This window comes from Grampus griseus (assembly GCF_964374135.1).
Source record: "Grampus griseus genome assembly, chromosome: 5".
Taxonomy (NCBI): domain Eukaryota; kingdom Metazoa; phylum Chordata; class Mammalia; order Artiodactyla; family Delphinidae; genus Grampus; species Grampus griseus.
In genome coordinates this window covers 46,561,616-46,577,674 of record NC_138998.1, presented here as the reverse complement: position 1 = coordinate 46,577,674, position 16,059 = coordinate 46,561,616, and the positions used below count along the sequence as shown (strand labels likewise).

Below are 16,059 nucleotides of genomic sequence, written 5' to 3'. Positions count from 1 at the left end.
ATCTATATGGAAAACAAGGTTATTTTAAAGCCATGCCTAAAAGGCAGGAGGAGTCCATGGCTTCTATAACATCTGCTAAAGTTTAATTGCTGCTTATGGTTTACTATTTTCCATCCTCTAATTTGATATGTTCTCACATCTTACTTGATAACTTAGGTTCTCTGTGTAACCCCAGGGCTAATGAAGAAAAGCTGCGGCGTTCAGGGAAGAAGTCTTTATACTGTCATCAACCTCTAGAAATCTCTTCTGGGCCTCTTTCACAGAATTCCAGCTTTTGGATTACTTTGAAAGTTTATGCTTTCTGAGTTATGGAATTTATAACCTGGAAGAAGCTTTCTTATGTTATAGATGAGGAAATTGAAGGATAGAGAAGGGAAGGGATACATTCTGAGTTCCCGGGGCGGGGGGGATGTGAAGTGATCACTGAAGGGGTTTCATAATGTCCACATTAGTGATCTTCAAACACTTATGTGGCTAACAAGGGAAAATCTTTACTGATATTGGAGAGCAGCACTTGTGAAAATGAATGAATTTTTTCTTCAGCTATAGCTGAAGAAAAATGCTGGCCGGAGGGCTGTCTGCATGTTGTGTGTATTACACTGACAATCCGTGGCTCCTAGAGATCCATTTTTCTAGCTAATTTAAGAACTATCACCCATACTTGTCACACTTTTCCTGTTATAAATAAGATTATATAATTGTTTATATATGTTTTTATATATGTTTTAAGCAAAAGTTTTTTCTTGTTTTTTTTAAATTTAAGCTAGCGTTCTTTTTTTGTTTGTTTTCTAGCTTGTTTATATGTAAAGAGCCTTTTAAAAAAATGTCATTGCTCACTTTTTGCAAACCATCTGGCAATTCCACTTCCAATGACAAAGGAAAACAGTAAATAAAGTATCAAGAACAAAAGCAAAAGCGGGTCACCTCTTCAAAGAGAGAACTTATTTACAAGCAGATTTGAGCAGTGCTAAATAATGCACCCCACAACATAATTCATAATAACATTCAGGGCAAGTTTTCATCTTTAATCTGACTTCTCATTAATTTGAAATTGACTTAGCTTAGGATTTAATGAAGAAAAATAGGAATCGGCATAAAGAAAACCCAGGTCTATAATGAAGACAATAAGCAAGCTCTTCCAGATGGCACTATCAAAACCCATGGTAGGTCTCACACAGCAGTCAAGCACTGATTTTCAAATGAGAAATGAGGAAGGAAAGGGCTGGAATTTTCTTCTAATGACAGAAATTTTTATATGGATATGCTAATAAATCTGATTTACATGTCATATCTCTGTTCAGTACTTTTTCTATCATGTTGCACATGGCATTTCTGCTATCAATAATTTATTCCATATTATTCATCATCTTATTTACAAAGACTTTGGTATTCTCCTCTCCCTTGGGTCCAGTAATTCATCAGAACTTGCTGGTTCTTATCTCCTTATACATGTTACGCACATCAATATATGGACCATTTCAATGGTACCCCTGCCATTTCCATACCTTCTTGTCTTTCCATATCATCTTACATATCATGGCCAGAATAACTTTCAGAAATCACTGTTTCACCCTATTATTGCTCTACTCAAATATCTCCCATTGAAAACCATACTCCTTCCCATGTACTTATAGAATGTACCTCTTAAGTTGAAGCCATTTGCTGTGTAGCCAAAACAAATCCTTCTTGAGTTCCCTGAAAATACTCTCTGCCCCATCCAATAGTTCTTCTATATCCAGAACATGGAATTAAACAACTTCTCAAAATGCATTCTACAAAACACCACATCGCTGAAATATAAATATTTTACTTTCAAAGATTTCCCAACATGTTTTCCCAACGTGTTTGGAAAGGCTGGGTTAAACAAAGTTAAATGATTCCTCTTTTGCCTCGTTTTCCTTAAGAGAGCTTTGGTATGCACCGTTCCTCAAAATTTTTTGACCATGGAATTCTTTTCATGAAGCCAACTGTTTGATGTATATCTATCCATATGCATACCCGTATAAATATCTGTATTTCTAAATTTTATTTATTTATTTAAATTAAATTAAATTTATTTAAATTAAATCAAATTATGTAAATTTATTTAAATTAAAAGCTTCAGAAAAATTAAACACAGAGTTACCATATAATCCAGCAATCCCATTCCTAAGTATATACCCAAGAAAAGTGAAAATATGTACACACAAAAACTTGCATGTGAATATTGATAGCAGTATGATTCATAATGGCCCAAAGGTGAAGACAACCCAAACGTCCATCAATTGACAAATGGATAAAAAATGTGGTATATCCATTAAATGGAATATTATTCAGCCTTAAAAAAGAAGGAAATTCTGTAAATTATATTACACATTATAATATGGATGAAACTTAAAAATGTCATGCTAAATGAAAGAACTCATTCACAAAAAGCCACATATTGTATGATTCCATTCATATAAAAGTTCAGAATAGAGAAATCTATAGAGACACACAGTAGATTTGTGGTTGCTTAGGTTTAGAGGGGAATAGGGGGAGAAAGGGAGGTGATACTAAATTGTATAGGTTTTCTTTTTGAGGTGCTAAAAATGTTCTAATATCAATTGTGGTAATAATTGTATATATTTTTGAATATTAAAAACCATTGAATGGTACATTTCCAAAGGGTTAATTGTAGGGTATGTGAATTACATCTCAATAAAGATGGTTATTAAGAAAAGTTTTTTGTTTTTTTTTTTTGCGGTACGCGGGCCTCCCACTGCTGTGGCCTCTCCCATTGCGGAACACAGGCTCCGGACGCGCAGGCTCAGCGGCCATGGCTCACGGGCCCAGCCGCTCCGTGGCATGTGGGATCTTCCCGGACCGGGGCACGAACCCGCGTCCCCTGCATCGGCAGGCGGACTCCCAACCACTGCGCCACCAGGGAAGCCCTAAGAAAAGTTTTTTATACTATATATGAAAAATGCTACATAAATGTAAGATATCATTATCATCTTTTATCATTCTATATAAAACAAATGTCATAATTATGAACAATAATAAACAAAAAAGAAAAGTTTTTCAAATGTCAAGAATAGCAGGTATCACACCATTTGGTAATCCCTTCCTATGGCCATATTTTAATTAGCAAGGGCTTAGCAATTATCTGACAAATGAACTGAAAGAAAAGGCTAACAAAAGCCTTTATACTCAGGGTGGTCTATGGACGACAGCATCTCATGCCCTGGCAGCCTGTTAGAAATGCAGATTCTCAGGCTGATCCCACACCTGCTGAAACAGAATATGCATTTTAGCAAGATCTAAGGTGATTCATATGTGCATTGAAGTTTGAAAAGCACTGAACTGTAGTATCTTCTCATTGTTGAGAACACTAAGCTTTTACATAGCTATTCTGCTTTCTTGTGCCTTAGGGCTTTTAAGAGGGATTAAATTAGTTCACTTTTAATAAGGACAGCATCTAATGAATTACAATTAACCTCATTTTCTCAGCTGCGGTTTTAATATGTTTCCAGGGCTCAGTCAAGCCTCCAAAATGTGATGATTATTTAAAATAGAAGAAATCATATGAAAATAAATAGATAACTTGTTCAGGTCTTTTAGTCCCTTGAATTTTACAGACAGGCCATCTTTTATAATCACTGATTTAAATTCAAAAGCTTACAGTTACCTTGTTCAAAGATACATAACAAATTATTTTAAACCAGCTTATTTTCTCATCAGTGAAAGCAATTTATGACCACCATTTTTTTTCCTTAGTATTGTCAACATTTTTGATGAATTAGCAAGGGTTATTTTGGTCATGCTCAAAAAATATTAAATATACATGAAGCAGAGAAAAGACTTTGTTTCAGAACTCTGCTGGATGGTTTATGATATTGCTGGGAATACTGTAAGATTTGAAGTGCCTCATATCTATAAACTTGTCAGAAATTAGATAAATTTATAACTGAGAAACATGTACTTAATTACAGCATAAATATACATATAAAATGCATTCCTTTCAAGGATTATTCTCGTTTCTTCTCCTTCCTGCCCCTGACCTTTCATGCCCACACAGACAGGGAAGCCTGAGGCATCTTCATTCTGCTGCTCTCCATCTCAACCCAGAAATGGGGGTCAGTCGGACCCAGTGACAAACTCATACCAACCAGGGCTAATTCCTTTCCCCACTGCAGGTGTGTGCTTGGGAAGTGAAGGTCTCCTATGATGAGCTGCACGAGTCAGCATTGTCAGGTGGTCTATTATTGGACAGTTATCAAAGGGTTTTAGAAAAATCCAACTGCTTTTCTCAGTCTGCAAGAGAGACTGCAAATAACAATTAATTTGTGATCAACTACCCTGAGTATTTTGATAAAGTCACAGGACCATATTTTTTTTTTTTTTTTTTTTGCGGTACGCGGGTCTCTCCCTGTTTTGGCCTCCCGCTATTGTGGCCTCTCGCGTTGCGGAGCACAGGCTCCGGACGCACAGGCTCAGCGGCCATGGCCCACGGGCCCACGGGCCCAGCCGCTCCGCGGCATGTGGGATCTTCCCAGACCGGGGCACGAACCCGTGTCCCCTGCATCGGCAGGCGGACTCTCAATCACTGCGCCACCAGGGAAGCCCAGGACCATACTTTTATACAATGCCAGAGGCCCGCCATGCCCCTTGGTAGAAAGAGAACAACACTGTTCAGAAAAATCCTCAGATATGATTCTTTTAAATATATCTTTATTACCTATGGGGAATGATAAAATAGATGAACATTTGTGTTTGTAATAACATGAAGCGCTCTACATATTTATAGTATTTACTATTCTTAGGAATATACTGTTACCAGTGAGACACTTATATAGAAGATATAAAGTAAAAATACAAATAAATATGCATCCTTCATGTGCTTGGTTTTGCTGGCAATACATGTGGAATATATCCATCAAGTGTAGCCACAATAAATAAAATGAGTGATGTCTTTTTATATTGATATTAGTTGTATCCAAGGAAGTGCAGACTTGGTCTGGAACTAGATGAAGAACTAGAATAAATAATAAAAACTGAAACTTCATTTGAACTTATGAACTAAGGTATACAGTTTTTTTTCAGAAATGAGTAGTCTCAATCCTTTCTATGAGATCCTATACTGAGGAAGTTCTGGTCTTCAGGTCACTAAAAATACAGACACATGAAAATCAACAGCAAAAAACAAGTCAATTTTAACTGGCTTATCTCCTGATTAAAAATTACACGTACTTATATTCAGAGTTTCCCTTAATGAGTCCTTATTGAAAGAAAAAAACGTTTCCATTATTTAGAAATTGATGAAGAATTTTTTATAGCAAGAAAATTTAAAAATCTCTTACCCATTACTATTTTTATGAAAGTAACAGAAAATAATATGGGTCTTGCAAAGGTAGGAACCAACCCTCCACATTTCAGAAGTCTAAAAAGGTCACTCTTTAGAATACAGAATCATACTTATCCTTTGGTGGGTGTGATTCCATAATCTAAAAAAATATCTAGAGGGAAAATACAAATCTGAGGAATTCAGTCAGGATGCCTCAGTTGGGGGATTTTTTTTTAACTCTTTCAAAAAGATGAGCTCATTTCTAAGAGGACTAAATAGAAAAATTCAAATAATTGTGAATGAAACTAAAAGGTTTTATTCTTAAGAATAATAAATTTACATTATGCTTCCTGATATATGGCAAAATTCAAGGACCATGAGCCAAACTTTGGAAAGAAGGTCCCTTGCTGCCCACCATCCCCAGACAGTCTCATAGAGCCATTTGCCCTGATTGGCTGTTCTGTTCTATCACTTTTGCAAGTGGCAGGAGCTACTGAGGCAGTAGGTCTGCCTTAGGATTTCTGTCTTGGCGTATTACCAACAAGAGGCCTCTGTGAGCGATGACTTGCTTTTCAGCCTCATACTTTGGAGACCTCTTTTTTCCAGTCTCCCTCCTTTGGCACCACCTATAGGAGCTATGCCATAAATCTGTACATCTCTAATTAAATTTGGAAAGTGAGCCAGTTCATCCTGGGGAATCTATATCGGTGATGGTTTCTTCCAGCTTGCCTCACTTCCAAATACACTTTTGACTATAATAAGTATTAGCTGAAAACTGAGGTGTTGAAATGATTACTCTGAATTACTAGGGGAGAAATGATGGGCTTTAGTTAAAAGATTAACTTCAAAAGAGATAAAGTGGATTTCCACTTTCACAGCAGAGTCTTGGATTTGAATTATATGCGTTTTCTCTCTAGACGAAAAGACACAGATACTTAAGAATACATTCAGAGTTTCTACAAAGAATGACCGTGGTGCGACAGGGGCAGCTTTGCTGTTCAAATCTCAGATGTCTTCTAATGTCAAACAAGAAGGAAGAATGACAGCAGGACAGGGAGTATGAAGAAAATTAGGAATTTTTTTAAGGAAATTAAAGAAGTGGAAGGAGGGTTGTTTAGTCCCAGGACTGAATGACTAGTGCCTGCCCCTGTTCCTCACAGCCCATTTTGATTCAGCAGTGGGTTATCTCTTTCTCTGGTTAATTCTCATAGCACTTTGCTTGTGCCTGCCGTATATATACTACTGCTAACTTAAACTATAGTTGTTTGTATATCCATCTTATCTTCTTTATTGAACTGGAAGCTCCTTGGAGAGAGAAAGATAACCTTACACATATTTTTATCTTCAGCAACATATAGCATAGGAGGAAATTTAAAAATGAGGGAAAAAGGAAAAATTTTTGAGCATGTATTATGTATTAGGCAAATGCAAGGTGTTAGTATGAAAGGATACAATAACAAATTTGTATTCCTTGCCTGACTTTTGAAGTAACTGAGATTTAATCCAAAACAGGCAGATGAAGACAAAATATCAGCTTAATTTTTGTTAAAGTTGAAAGTGGAGAAAAGGATTTAGGGGTTTACTAAAGACGTATGCAGAATTAGGCAAACGCTCCCACCTGGTCACGGGTGTAGCTGGGAAACCTCAGTCTTCCCCATGTGGGGTACTGACCTGGTGAAACATGCATCTGAGCAGAGCAGACCAGTATGGGCATTTCCTGTAGGCATTTGTAGATCCTAAAGAGGAAATAGGGAGGTGGGCCAAACTCCACAATTTCTTTCCCCAAACAAACAATTTATTTCCCAAAACTCCACAGTGAGGTAATTAACTCCTCCCTTGGGAAGAAGAGAGTGAGTGAGGGGGCAGAGAGATGTCAGGATTGATAATATCCCTCTTTATGTGGTCATGAAGTAGGGGAAAGGAGTTTTCTCACCACGAAGTTGTTTTCCTACAACATCTCATTTAATCTCTCAATCTATATTAGGTTAGATATTGTTATTCTGGTTTTACAGATGGAAGAAGGGACAGCCCATAGACATTAAGTAACTTGCCCTAAGCCTCAGAGTTAGAGAATGTTAGAGTCAATATTCAAACCCAAAGTGTGTGCTCTTTGTTCAACGTGGTCCACAGTGTATGGGACAGACACATAGTTTGGTGGATGGATGGATGGATGGATAAAAAGAAAGAGATCTTTGTATACATTTATGTGTCGAATATGATAACTCCCATATATAATAACAACAGTTTGCTGAATTACATTGTTTATTCACATTATCATTTCTAATGTGTTTCAGGAAAAATTTGGCTAAAAATATTATCAAACTACTTTAAAATATTTTAACAGTCAATTCATTAAACAATATACCTTTATGTTCATTTATTTCTTCCAAATGGAAGACTATCCCAAATGTCCAATCAATGTTCATTATCGTTGTCAGTTCACTTATTAAAATGTACAGTAATGTTAATTACCATCTCATTTAGAAAAATTCTTCGGCTCCATGGTACTACCATGCTCAAATAGTCACACTAGTTATGTTGCTGCACCAATAATTTAGACAAGCCACATGGAGAAACTTCAGAAAGTTCAAACTAAGCTAAGACTCTGATTTGCTCTCTAGAAGTAAAAATGTGATTTGCCCTTTCAAATGAAACAGACCTGTTATCAGCAAATATTTACACAGACCTACTGATAACCAAAAGTCAGAATTTAAATGACAAACCCAGCATGGTTAAAATTTGTACATAAGGAAATGAATAAAATGTGTACTGACTGTATGTCTGTGTGCATTTATGTTTGGATGGGTATGTATTCATTCATCCATTCATTCATTCAATAAGCATTTATGGAATCCTGCTAGGTACTAACACCTGTGATACAGGTATAAAAAAGTGAAAAGACATGGCCCTTACCTAGGAGATACTCCTAATCTCCTAGAGATAGTACGAATGTGTAAATAAATACAGTGCTCTGAGAGAAGTTTTATATTAGAAGCATATATAACATGAAAGGAAAGAGTCTAACTTACAGCCTAGAAATAAGAAACAATAGATTTAGACTCCCCCATAAGGACCATAGATGTTGGAATCAGACACAGAATACAGAATATCTGTGTGCGAAATATCAAAAGAAAAGGATATAATTATAACAATGAGCATACAATAGAAAGGAACTAACTGATTTGAGAAAAATGAGACTTCTAAAAATGTAAAGTTAAATTGTTGATATTTGAAACTCAATAAGACTATTTGAGCACATGCAGTAAAGAGAGAAAAGAAAATACAGCACGTGAAAGCAGCATGTGAGACAACGAGAAGGTCCAACATATGTAAAATCAGTGTAACAGAAACAGACATTTAGCAGTATCCTGGCCTCAACCCAATAGATGCCAACCGTACTCCCTCCCCTCAGTTGTGAAAATCAGTGTCTTCAGACATTACCAAATGTCTCTGGGGGACAAAATTCCTCCAACTGAGAACCACTGCCGTAAAACACATATGAGAAACACAAATTATTGACCTATGTCACTCATGGTTATGGATGCAAATATCATAAACAAAATTATAGCAAATTGGATTTAATAACAAATAAAATTACAAAATCCAGTTAGACTTTTCCCTAAATGCAAAGATGTTTGTATATTTGAAAAACTGTAAGTATTTTAACCCACATTAACAAATTAAAGAAGAAAAGCTTTATGTCCTTTCTATACATACATATATATATATATATATATATATATATATATATATATATATATATATATATATATATATATATATTCTCACAGTGTCCAGTGGTATGCAGGCATTTCTCCTTATAATTTACACATTATAATAAGTTATTTACAGAGTGAGTTAGAAACTATGCTTTATGCTCAGTGCTATGCTTGAAAGAAGGGGGCACTCATGTACCTGAGCTAATCAGAAGCCTTCTCCACAAGTTTTATGGCTCTTTAAAGAAAAGGTTAAAGAATAAGATTAACTCACAAAGTCATTTATAAATGTTTCAATTCCACTAAAGGGTAGACTCTAGATGTATTTTAATGCTGCAATAAATGTCTACTAAAATTTTGATCTGTATTTTAAAAAGCAATTCAAATAAGTTAAATCCAATTTATATTAATGCAAAGAGAAAGTATTTTCAAATGATTGTTTAACTCTATGTCTGCAGTATTTAACACAATGGTCTTTGAAACCAACTGACCTTTATGGTTAGTATCCAGTAAATAAATATGAATGACTCATCAGTGCCCTCACATGAACTGAAGTGTTCATTTGTAGTGGCTTTAGAATGTATTTAATTTCAAAACAACCTCTATTATTTTTATTTAATTATGCATATAAACAAATCTGAGATCACTGCATGTTCAACAGTCAAACAAGATGAATCTCTAGCATCACTATGTCTACCAAATGGTCATTTAAAGAAATAACAAAGAAAATAGGCTGAGGAGTATGAGACGGAGAGAGGTGGTTCTTTATTGGCAAGTTGCTCCACCCCAAACCACCATCCCAAGTTCTGCATCTTGGGAAGTAGGAAGTCAATGTTAATTCAGTGTCAAACTCCTGATTCTCACCAATACTGATGCTACTCTTAGTTTACACGAATTAACATCAGTTAAATGAAAGCATGGAAATCAGTTCTCTAAAATGTTGACATTTATATGAAGAGGGACTAATTTCAATTAAAATATGAGATAATTGCATATAAATGAATTAGTGGATATAACGTTTACCCTGTCTTATCAGCCTAATAGTTGTTATAAAAATAACAACAATTGGCTAATTGCTGTGCTGGGCACTTCAAATGTATCTATGATAATAATCATGTTGATAAAAGTAATACTCAGCCAAAAAGAAACAAAACTGCCTATCAGGCAAGGAAGGGCACAACCCCACTGTGCATCATCAGGCAGATCTTGCTAACTTCAGTGGCCATTTTTCCACCTTTCATTTGGACACCATGGGATGCTTTACTCCTCTGGTTCTCCGATATTGAGTACATACTGGAAACACCATTGCCAAACAATCTCATCAGAAACAAAGATGATCTCACTTGAATGAAAAAGGACCTGGGTGAATTTAGGGCTTGCCTTTATAAGTTTATACCCTTATAGGCAGAGGACCCTGCCTGGCATGAAGCCTGTCTCAGAAAGGCCCAGGTGCAGTCACCCTTGAACATCTGGTTGTCCGTCTGGAGCCCTTCCTGTTGCTGCCTGCCAGAACATTTCCAGAAGGTAAGATGCTACACCGCTTCCTGAGAATCTGAGAAGTTCTCCAACCTACTCACATCTACAACTTGTCTAGTCTTGGCAGTCCCAAGCAAACCCACAGCCCTGGCACCAGACACCTTCAGTTGGATGTCTTTTGTTTGTTTTGTTTTAGCCCAACAACTTATTCAGATATGTCCCATTAGGAATTGACATTGTCAGGGGAAAAAATAAGTGTGATTTTGTAAGGTCAATGGGAACCAGACGTGCTAACCAGAGATGCTTATGGTGCTTAAAACAGAGTTAGAATAAATGCATTTCTATGTGATCTAAAAGAAAAAGGCTGAATACATAGAATGCTCAAGTATTTAAATGGTAAGACTAGATAGGGGGAAAAGTCAGAAAGGACAGTTATAAGGCATGGCACAAGGGATCATTTTATTTTGGGTGCTTCCTCTTTTAGAGAAGAAGACAAGGAAGTGGTCTGTGGTCCCAATTATATTCCACAAATGGGAAACAGCATGGTCATCAATGAGAGTACACTTCATAGTTATCATTTGAATACCTACTATATGCCATCCACTATGCTAAGTGCTTTAGATGCAGTATCTTATTTAATGCCCGCAGCAACTTTTGTGGTTTTAGGAGCTACCATTATCCTAAATTTTACAGTTGAGGAAATTTTACAGTTGAGGAAAATTTTACAGTCTTAGCAAGATTAAATAACATGCCCAAGGTTACATAAATTGTAAGTGACAGAGCTAAGACTCAAATCTGGGTCTCTTTGAATCCAATGCACTTAACCTCATTCTACAATGCCTTAAAACACTGATCTGTAAAGTTTTGGCTTATGTTTCAATCTTTGCCTCTAATCAGTGAGCTCCTTCAGGGCAGAATTTATTTCTCATTAATTTTTATAACCCCAGAGCATGGAATAATGCCTGATACAGAGCAGCAACTCAATGATTATCAAATGAACAAAATGATGAATTAATAAATAAAGGAAGGAAGGAAGGAATTAATTTTAAAAGGAGTCAGAAAATGGAAGTTCATGAAAAAAAAAAGTTAACTGTACACTAAGAATGCTGTTTCTGTGGTTAGTTTTATGTCCCTCTCTTTCTATTGTAACAACATATGAGTATTTTATGATAAGCACCATTTTCACTTTAGAATTAAACAAAATGCTTTCACAAATATGTATTTTACCCAGGGATTTAAATGAACGATCGAAATTCCACAATCAGAACATGACACAGCCAAACCAGCATATAATCATATGTTTCTCATCATAAGCTACTTGAAGTGTTCTTAGGGTTACAATTTTGTAATCTAGACACGAGAGGAAGATCTGTGCTCTTGACAACATTCAGCACAGGCACTTCAACTGGCTCTGGATCAAAGACAAGCCCCTCTTCTGCATTACATAGATGTTCTCTCTTTCCTTATCAGGAAGCAGACAGTCCTAACCATTACCTTCACATCCTCTGCCATCTTCCTCCAGCTTCTGGCCAGCTTGACACTTGCAGTAATAACTGCCAATCGTATTACAGCATTGGTCCTGACAGACACCATGGTACATTCATTTATATCTGCAATTGGATATGTAAACAGAATTAGCTTTCTGTAACTAGACACACAAAAAGACTTCAGTGGCTCTCCTAAAAATGTACCATCACAGAGTGACATCATTCTTTGACCTCAGATGAAATGAGATAAAACTATAGTATCTTATTTTAATTAGAGCTAACACACTCTAATTTTGATGTAAAGAACAGTGTCCCTAAGGGGTTGTCTAATCTTATGGAATTTGGAGGCTTATGGTACAGATCCAGATATTTCACATCCAAGTCATCATTTCAGGATGAGATTAAGAAGAGAGTGAGGAACTAGCAAGTCAGAATACCAGGTCACCTATTTATCCATTAAGTGTTTTGTTGCGGGCTTCTCAGATAAATAATTACTGAGCACCCACCACTATATATCTGTCATTGTGCTAACCAGTGTGGGGAGGTAAAAGGGTAGTTTCATGGCTTCCAATGATTCAAATCCAGCTGGGGTTGAGGACTAAACAGAAGTGTGATTTGGGTGTGTCCATGTGCTGGGTATGTCCACAGCCTACTTCTTAACCGGTGGCCAGAAAGCATCTTCACAGATAGGGCTCAATTTTATGTACACCCCAATCCAGCTGCCAGCTGATAAACATTCCAACCCATATGCAGGTTTGATAGTGAGTGGCCTGTTCTGCTCTAAGTTGTCACTTCTGCATGTTGACTTGCTGACAATGGTATTTGTTTCCTGAAATGAGTGTGGCTGGAAGACAGAGAGGGTGGAGAGCAGAGAAGAAATGGGGAGGGGCAGGTAAGGATTGCAGAGTGAAGAAGAGAGAGACAGAGGGGGAGAGGAAGAATGAGTTAGTTGGGACCAGCCAAAGAAGCTGACAAAGTAGAAACACTGCCAAAGAGGAACTGAGTTCCCATAACTTTGGAACCAAGAGCGCAGAGAACTGATACTGAAGAAATGATGAGGAACCAAGCAGAGTGGGGTAAGGTGCACCTCAACCGGATAGAACTGAATTTGTCTGAGGCCTGGCTGTGCAGCTGTTGAGACTGCTTCCATTTGTTTTCAGTTAACTTTTCATTGACATGTGACATACACATAGAAAAGTATACAGATCTTTAGGATACAGTTTGATGAGTCTTAAGAAATAAACTATAGCAATGCAACCCCAAGAAATAAACCATGGCTAGCACCCAAGGTGCACCCTGCCTAGCTGAAGGTAACAACCATTCTCATCTTTAACACTATAGGTTAGTTTTGTCTTTTGGAACTATATAGAAGTAGAATCATACTGTGTGTTTTTCGTGTCTGTCTTCTTTTGTCCAGCATTCTGCTTATGAGATTAGGAGACTGTACTTGGACTTTGCTCATTCCTATTCCTGTATATTATTCAAATCTATGAATATACCACACTTTTTATTTATCCATTTCACAGCTGATGGGAATTTACCTATTTTCTTATTTTTGGTTATTGTAAAGAGTGTAGCTATGAACATTCTTATACATGCCTTCAATGAATGTACATATACATTTTGGGGGGTAATATATCTAGGACTGAAATTGCTAGATCAAAAGGTATGATATGTTCTGCTTTAGTAGCTACAGTCAAATAGTCTTCTAAAGAGGTTATTCTAATTTACACTGTCACCAGTGGTGTATTAGAGACCAGATGCTACTCATCCTTGCCAGTGTTTGGGATATTCTGTTTTGTTTTGTTTTTCATTTTAGTTCTTCTGGGGAGTGTATAAGGGTATCACATTGTGACTTTAATTTGCATTTTCCTGATGATTAATTAGGTTAAACACCTTTTACATGTTATTGGCCATTTGGATAACATCTTGTTGACATGCTTGTTCAAATATTTTGTCCATTTGTCCAATTCTTAAAATACTGATTCTTTTACTAGTGGGTCAAGTAGAATGCTAAACAGAAATGGTGGCAATGATTATCCTTGTCTCGCTTCTGAATTCAAAAGGATAGTTTTTAACATTTCACTGTAGGTATGATATGTACTGTAGGGATTTTTTTTAATAGATTAGTTTTATCAGATTAAAAAAGTCTACTTCTAGTTTCTTAAGTATTTGTATCATAAATAGGTGTTAAGTTTTATTTACTGCTTTTTCTGAATCTAGAAGGACAATTATATGGTTTTCCTAGTTAATTTTATTAATATGATGAATAACATTGATTTTTTGCCTCCCTGAAATGAACCTGGTAATGATACACTACCCTTTTATATATTCCTGGATTCAGTTCGCTAATATTTTGTTAGGATTTTTGTGACTATATTCATGAGAGAGATTTTCTGCACTTTTTCTTTCCTGTAATATTCTTGTTAGGTTTTGGCATCCAGGTCGTACTGGGTGCATTAAACAAATGAGGATGTTTTTCCTCTTTTTCTATTGTCTGAAGAATCTGAGACTTTTGTCTTTCTTACTTAGATTTTTGAAAGAATTCATTTATGATACCATCTAGGCCTGGGATATTGTATGTGTGTATGCGTGTGTATGTGTGTGTAGACTTTTAATTACAGATTCCACTTCTTTAATAAATAAGAACATTCATATTTTCATTTAAACATGTTAGATAAATTATATGTTTGGAGGAATTTGTCCTTTTCATATGAATGTTCAAATGTATTTCTGTTAAGTTGTTCACAATGTTCTCATCCTATATTTTTAATGTCTGTTCAATTTGTAGCAAGGTTCCTTTTCCTATTCCTGAAATAAATAATGTGTGCCTTCTCTTTTTTTCTTGATCAGATTTGGTATCTATCTATCTACCTACTATCTATCTATCTATCTATCTACCTACCTATCTATCTATCTATCTACCTATCTATCTACCTACCTGTCTATCTATCTATGTATCTATCATCTATCACCTTCATCTTCTCCAAGAACAAACTTTTGGCTCTATAGATTTCTTTCATTGCTCTGCTTCTAAGTTCTTGAGATTGAAATTTAATTAATCATTTGACTTTATTCTTTAAAGATATTTCTGGTTATCTATAAATGTATAACAAACCACCCCCCAAATAAGTGGCTTAAAGAGGCAATTTACTGTTATCTTTCACATTTCTGGAGATTGAAGGGCTCAGCTGGGTGGTCCTTATTTGGGTTTTCAAATATGGGAGCAGTCAGGTGGAAGCTTGAGTTACACTTGCATGCACACTTTTTCATTCACATGTTGGGATTTGGGCTGAGATGGTTGGAATATCTGAGAGGCTTGTCGGGCATCTCCCTTTATCTCCACGTGCCTAACTTTGACTTTCTCACTGCCTGGTGGTCTCGAAGAAAGAAATTGATGGCAACCTTCTTGGAGAGAGTGTATCACACTAATATGTTCATTTAAGGCTATACATTTTCTTAAAAATAAAGTATTAGCTACATCCCACAGGTTTTGCTATGTTATGATTTAATTATCATTTGATTCAAAATGTCTCCTAATCTAAATTAATATTTTTGTTTGGGTTATTTTGAGGTATATTCTGGGGGTTGCCCAAACATTTTAGGAACTTCCCATCATCTTGTTATTATGAAATGCTAGATTAATTCCACTGTGGACAGAGAATATGCTCTTCATGACTTCAGTTCTTCAAAATCTGTTAAGTCTTGCTTTATATTCCAGCACATGGTCAATTTTGATTTAAAAAAAAATCTATATCTACTGGAAAATAAAGTGTGATCTACAATTGTCAGGTGCTATGTTTTCTGTATGTAGATATGCACATATAAATTACTTATCTGTATATATTTCAAATATGTACAAATGTATATTTAATTAGTTCAAGTCCATTAACCATGTTTCTCATATCTTTATATCCTTAGGAATTTTTTGTATGTTTGTTATATATCAGTTAGTGAGAGAGGCAGAGTAAATTCTCTCTAACTTTATGTTTTTCCTTTTATGACTGCAATTTTTGTTTTATATACTTTGAAGCCCTATTATAAGTGGCATACAAGTTCAGAATTGCCACATCTT

The 16,059-nt window shown here is 35.9% G+C and overlaps 1 protein-coding gene across 1 annotated transcript in view; it reads right to left on the bottom strand.

Moving 5' to 3' along the window:
* Positions 1-16,059, bottom strand: part of LOC309823115 (EGF-like and EMI domain-containing protein 1) — a gene marked incomplete at both ends in the record, with an annotated part of 514,868 nt that overhangs the window by 115,512 nt on the left and 383,297 nt on the right. Inside the window, 2 exon segments of the mRNA XM_082655287.1 lie at positions 11,992-12,093; positions 12,096-12,107. Coding sequence (XP_082511413.1) covers positions 11,992-12,093; positions 12,096-12,107 — 114 coding nt within the window.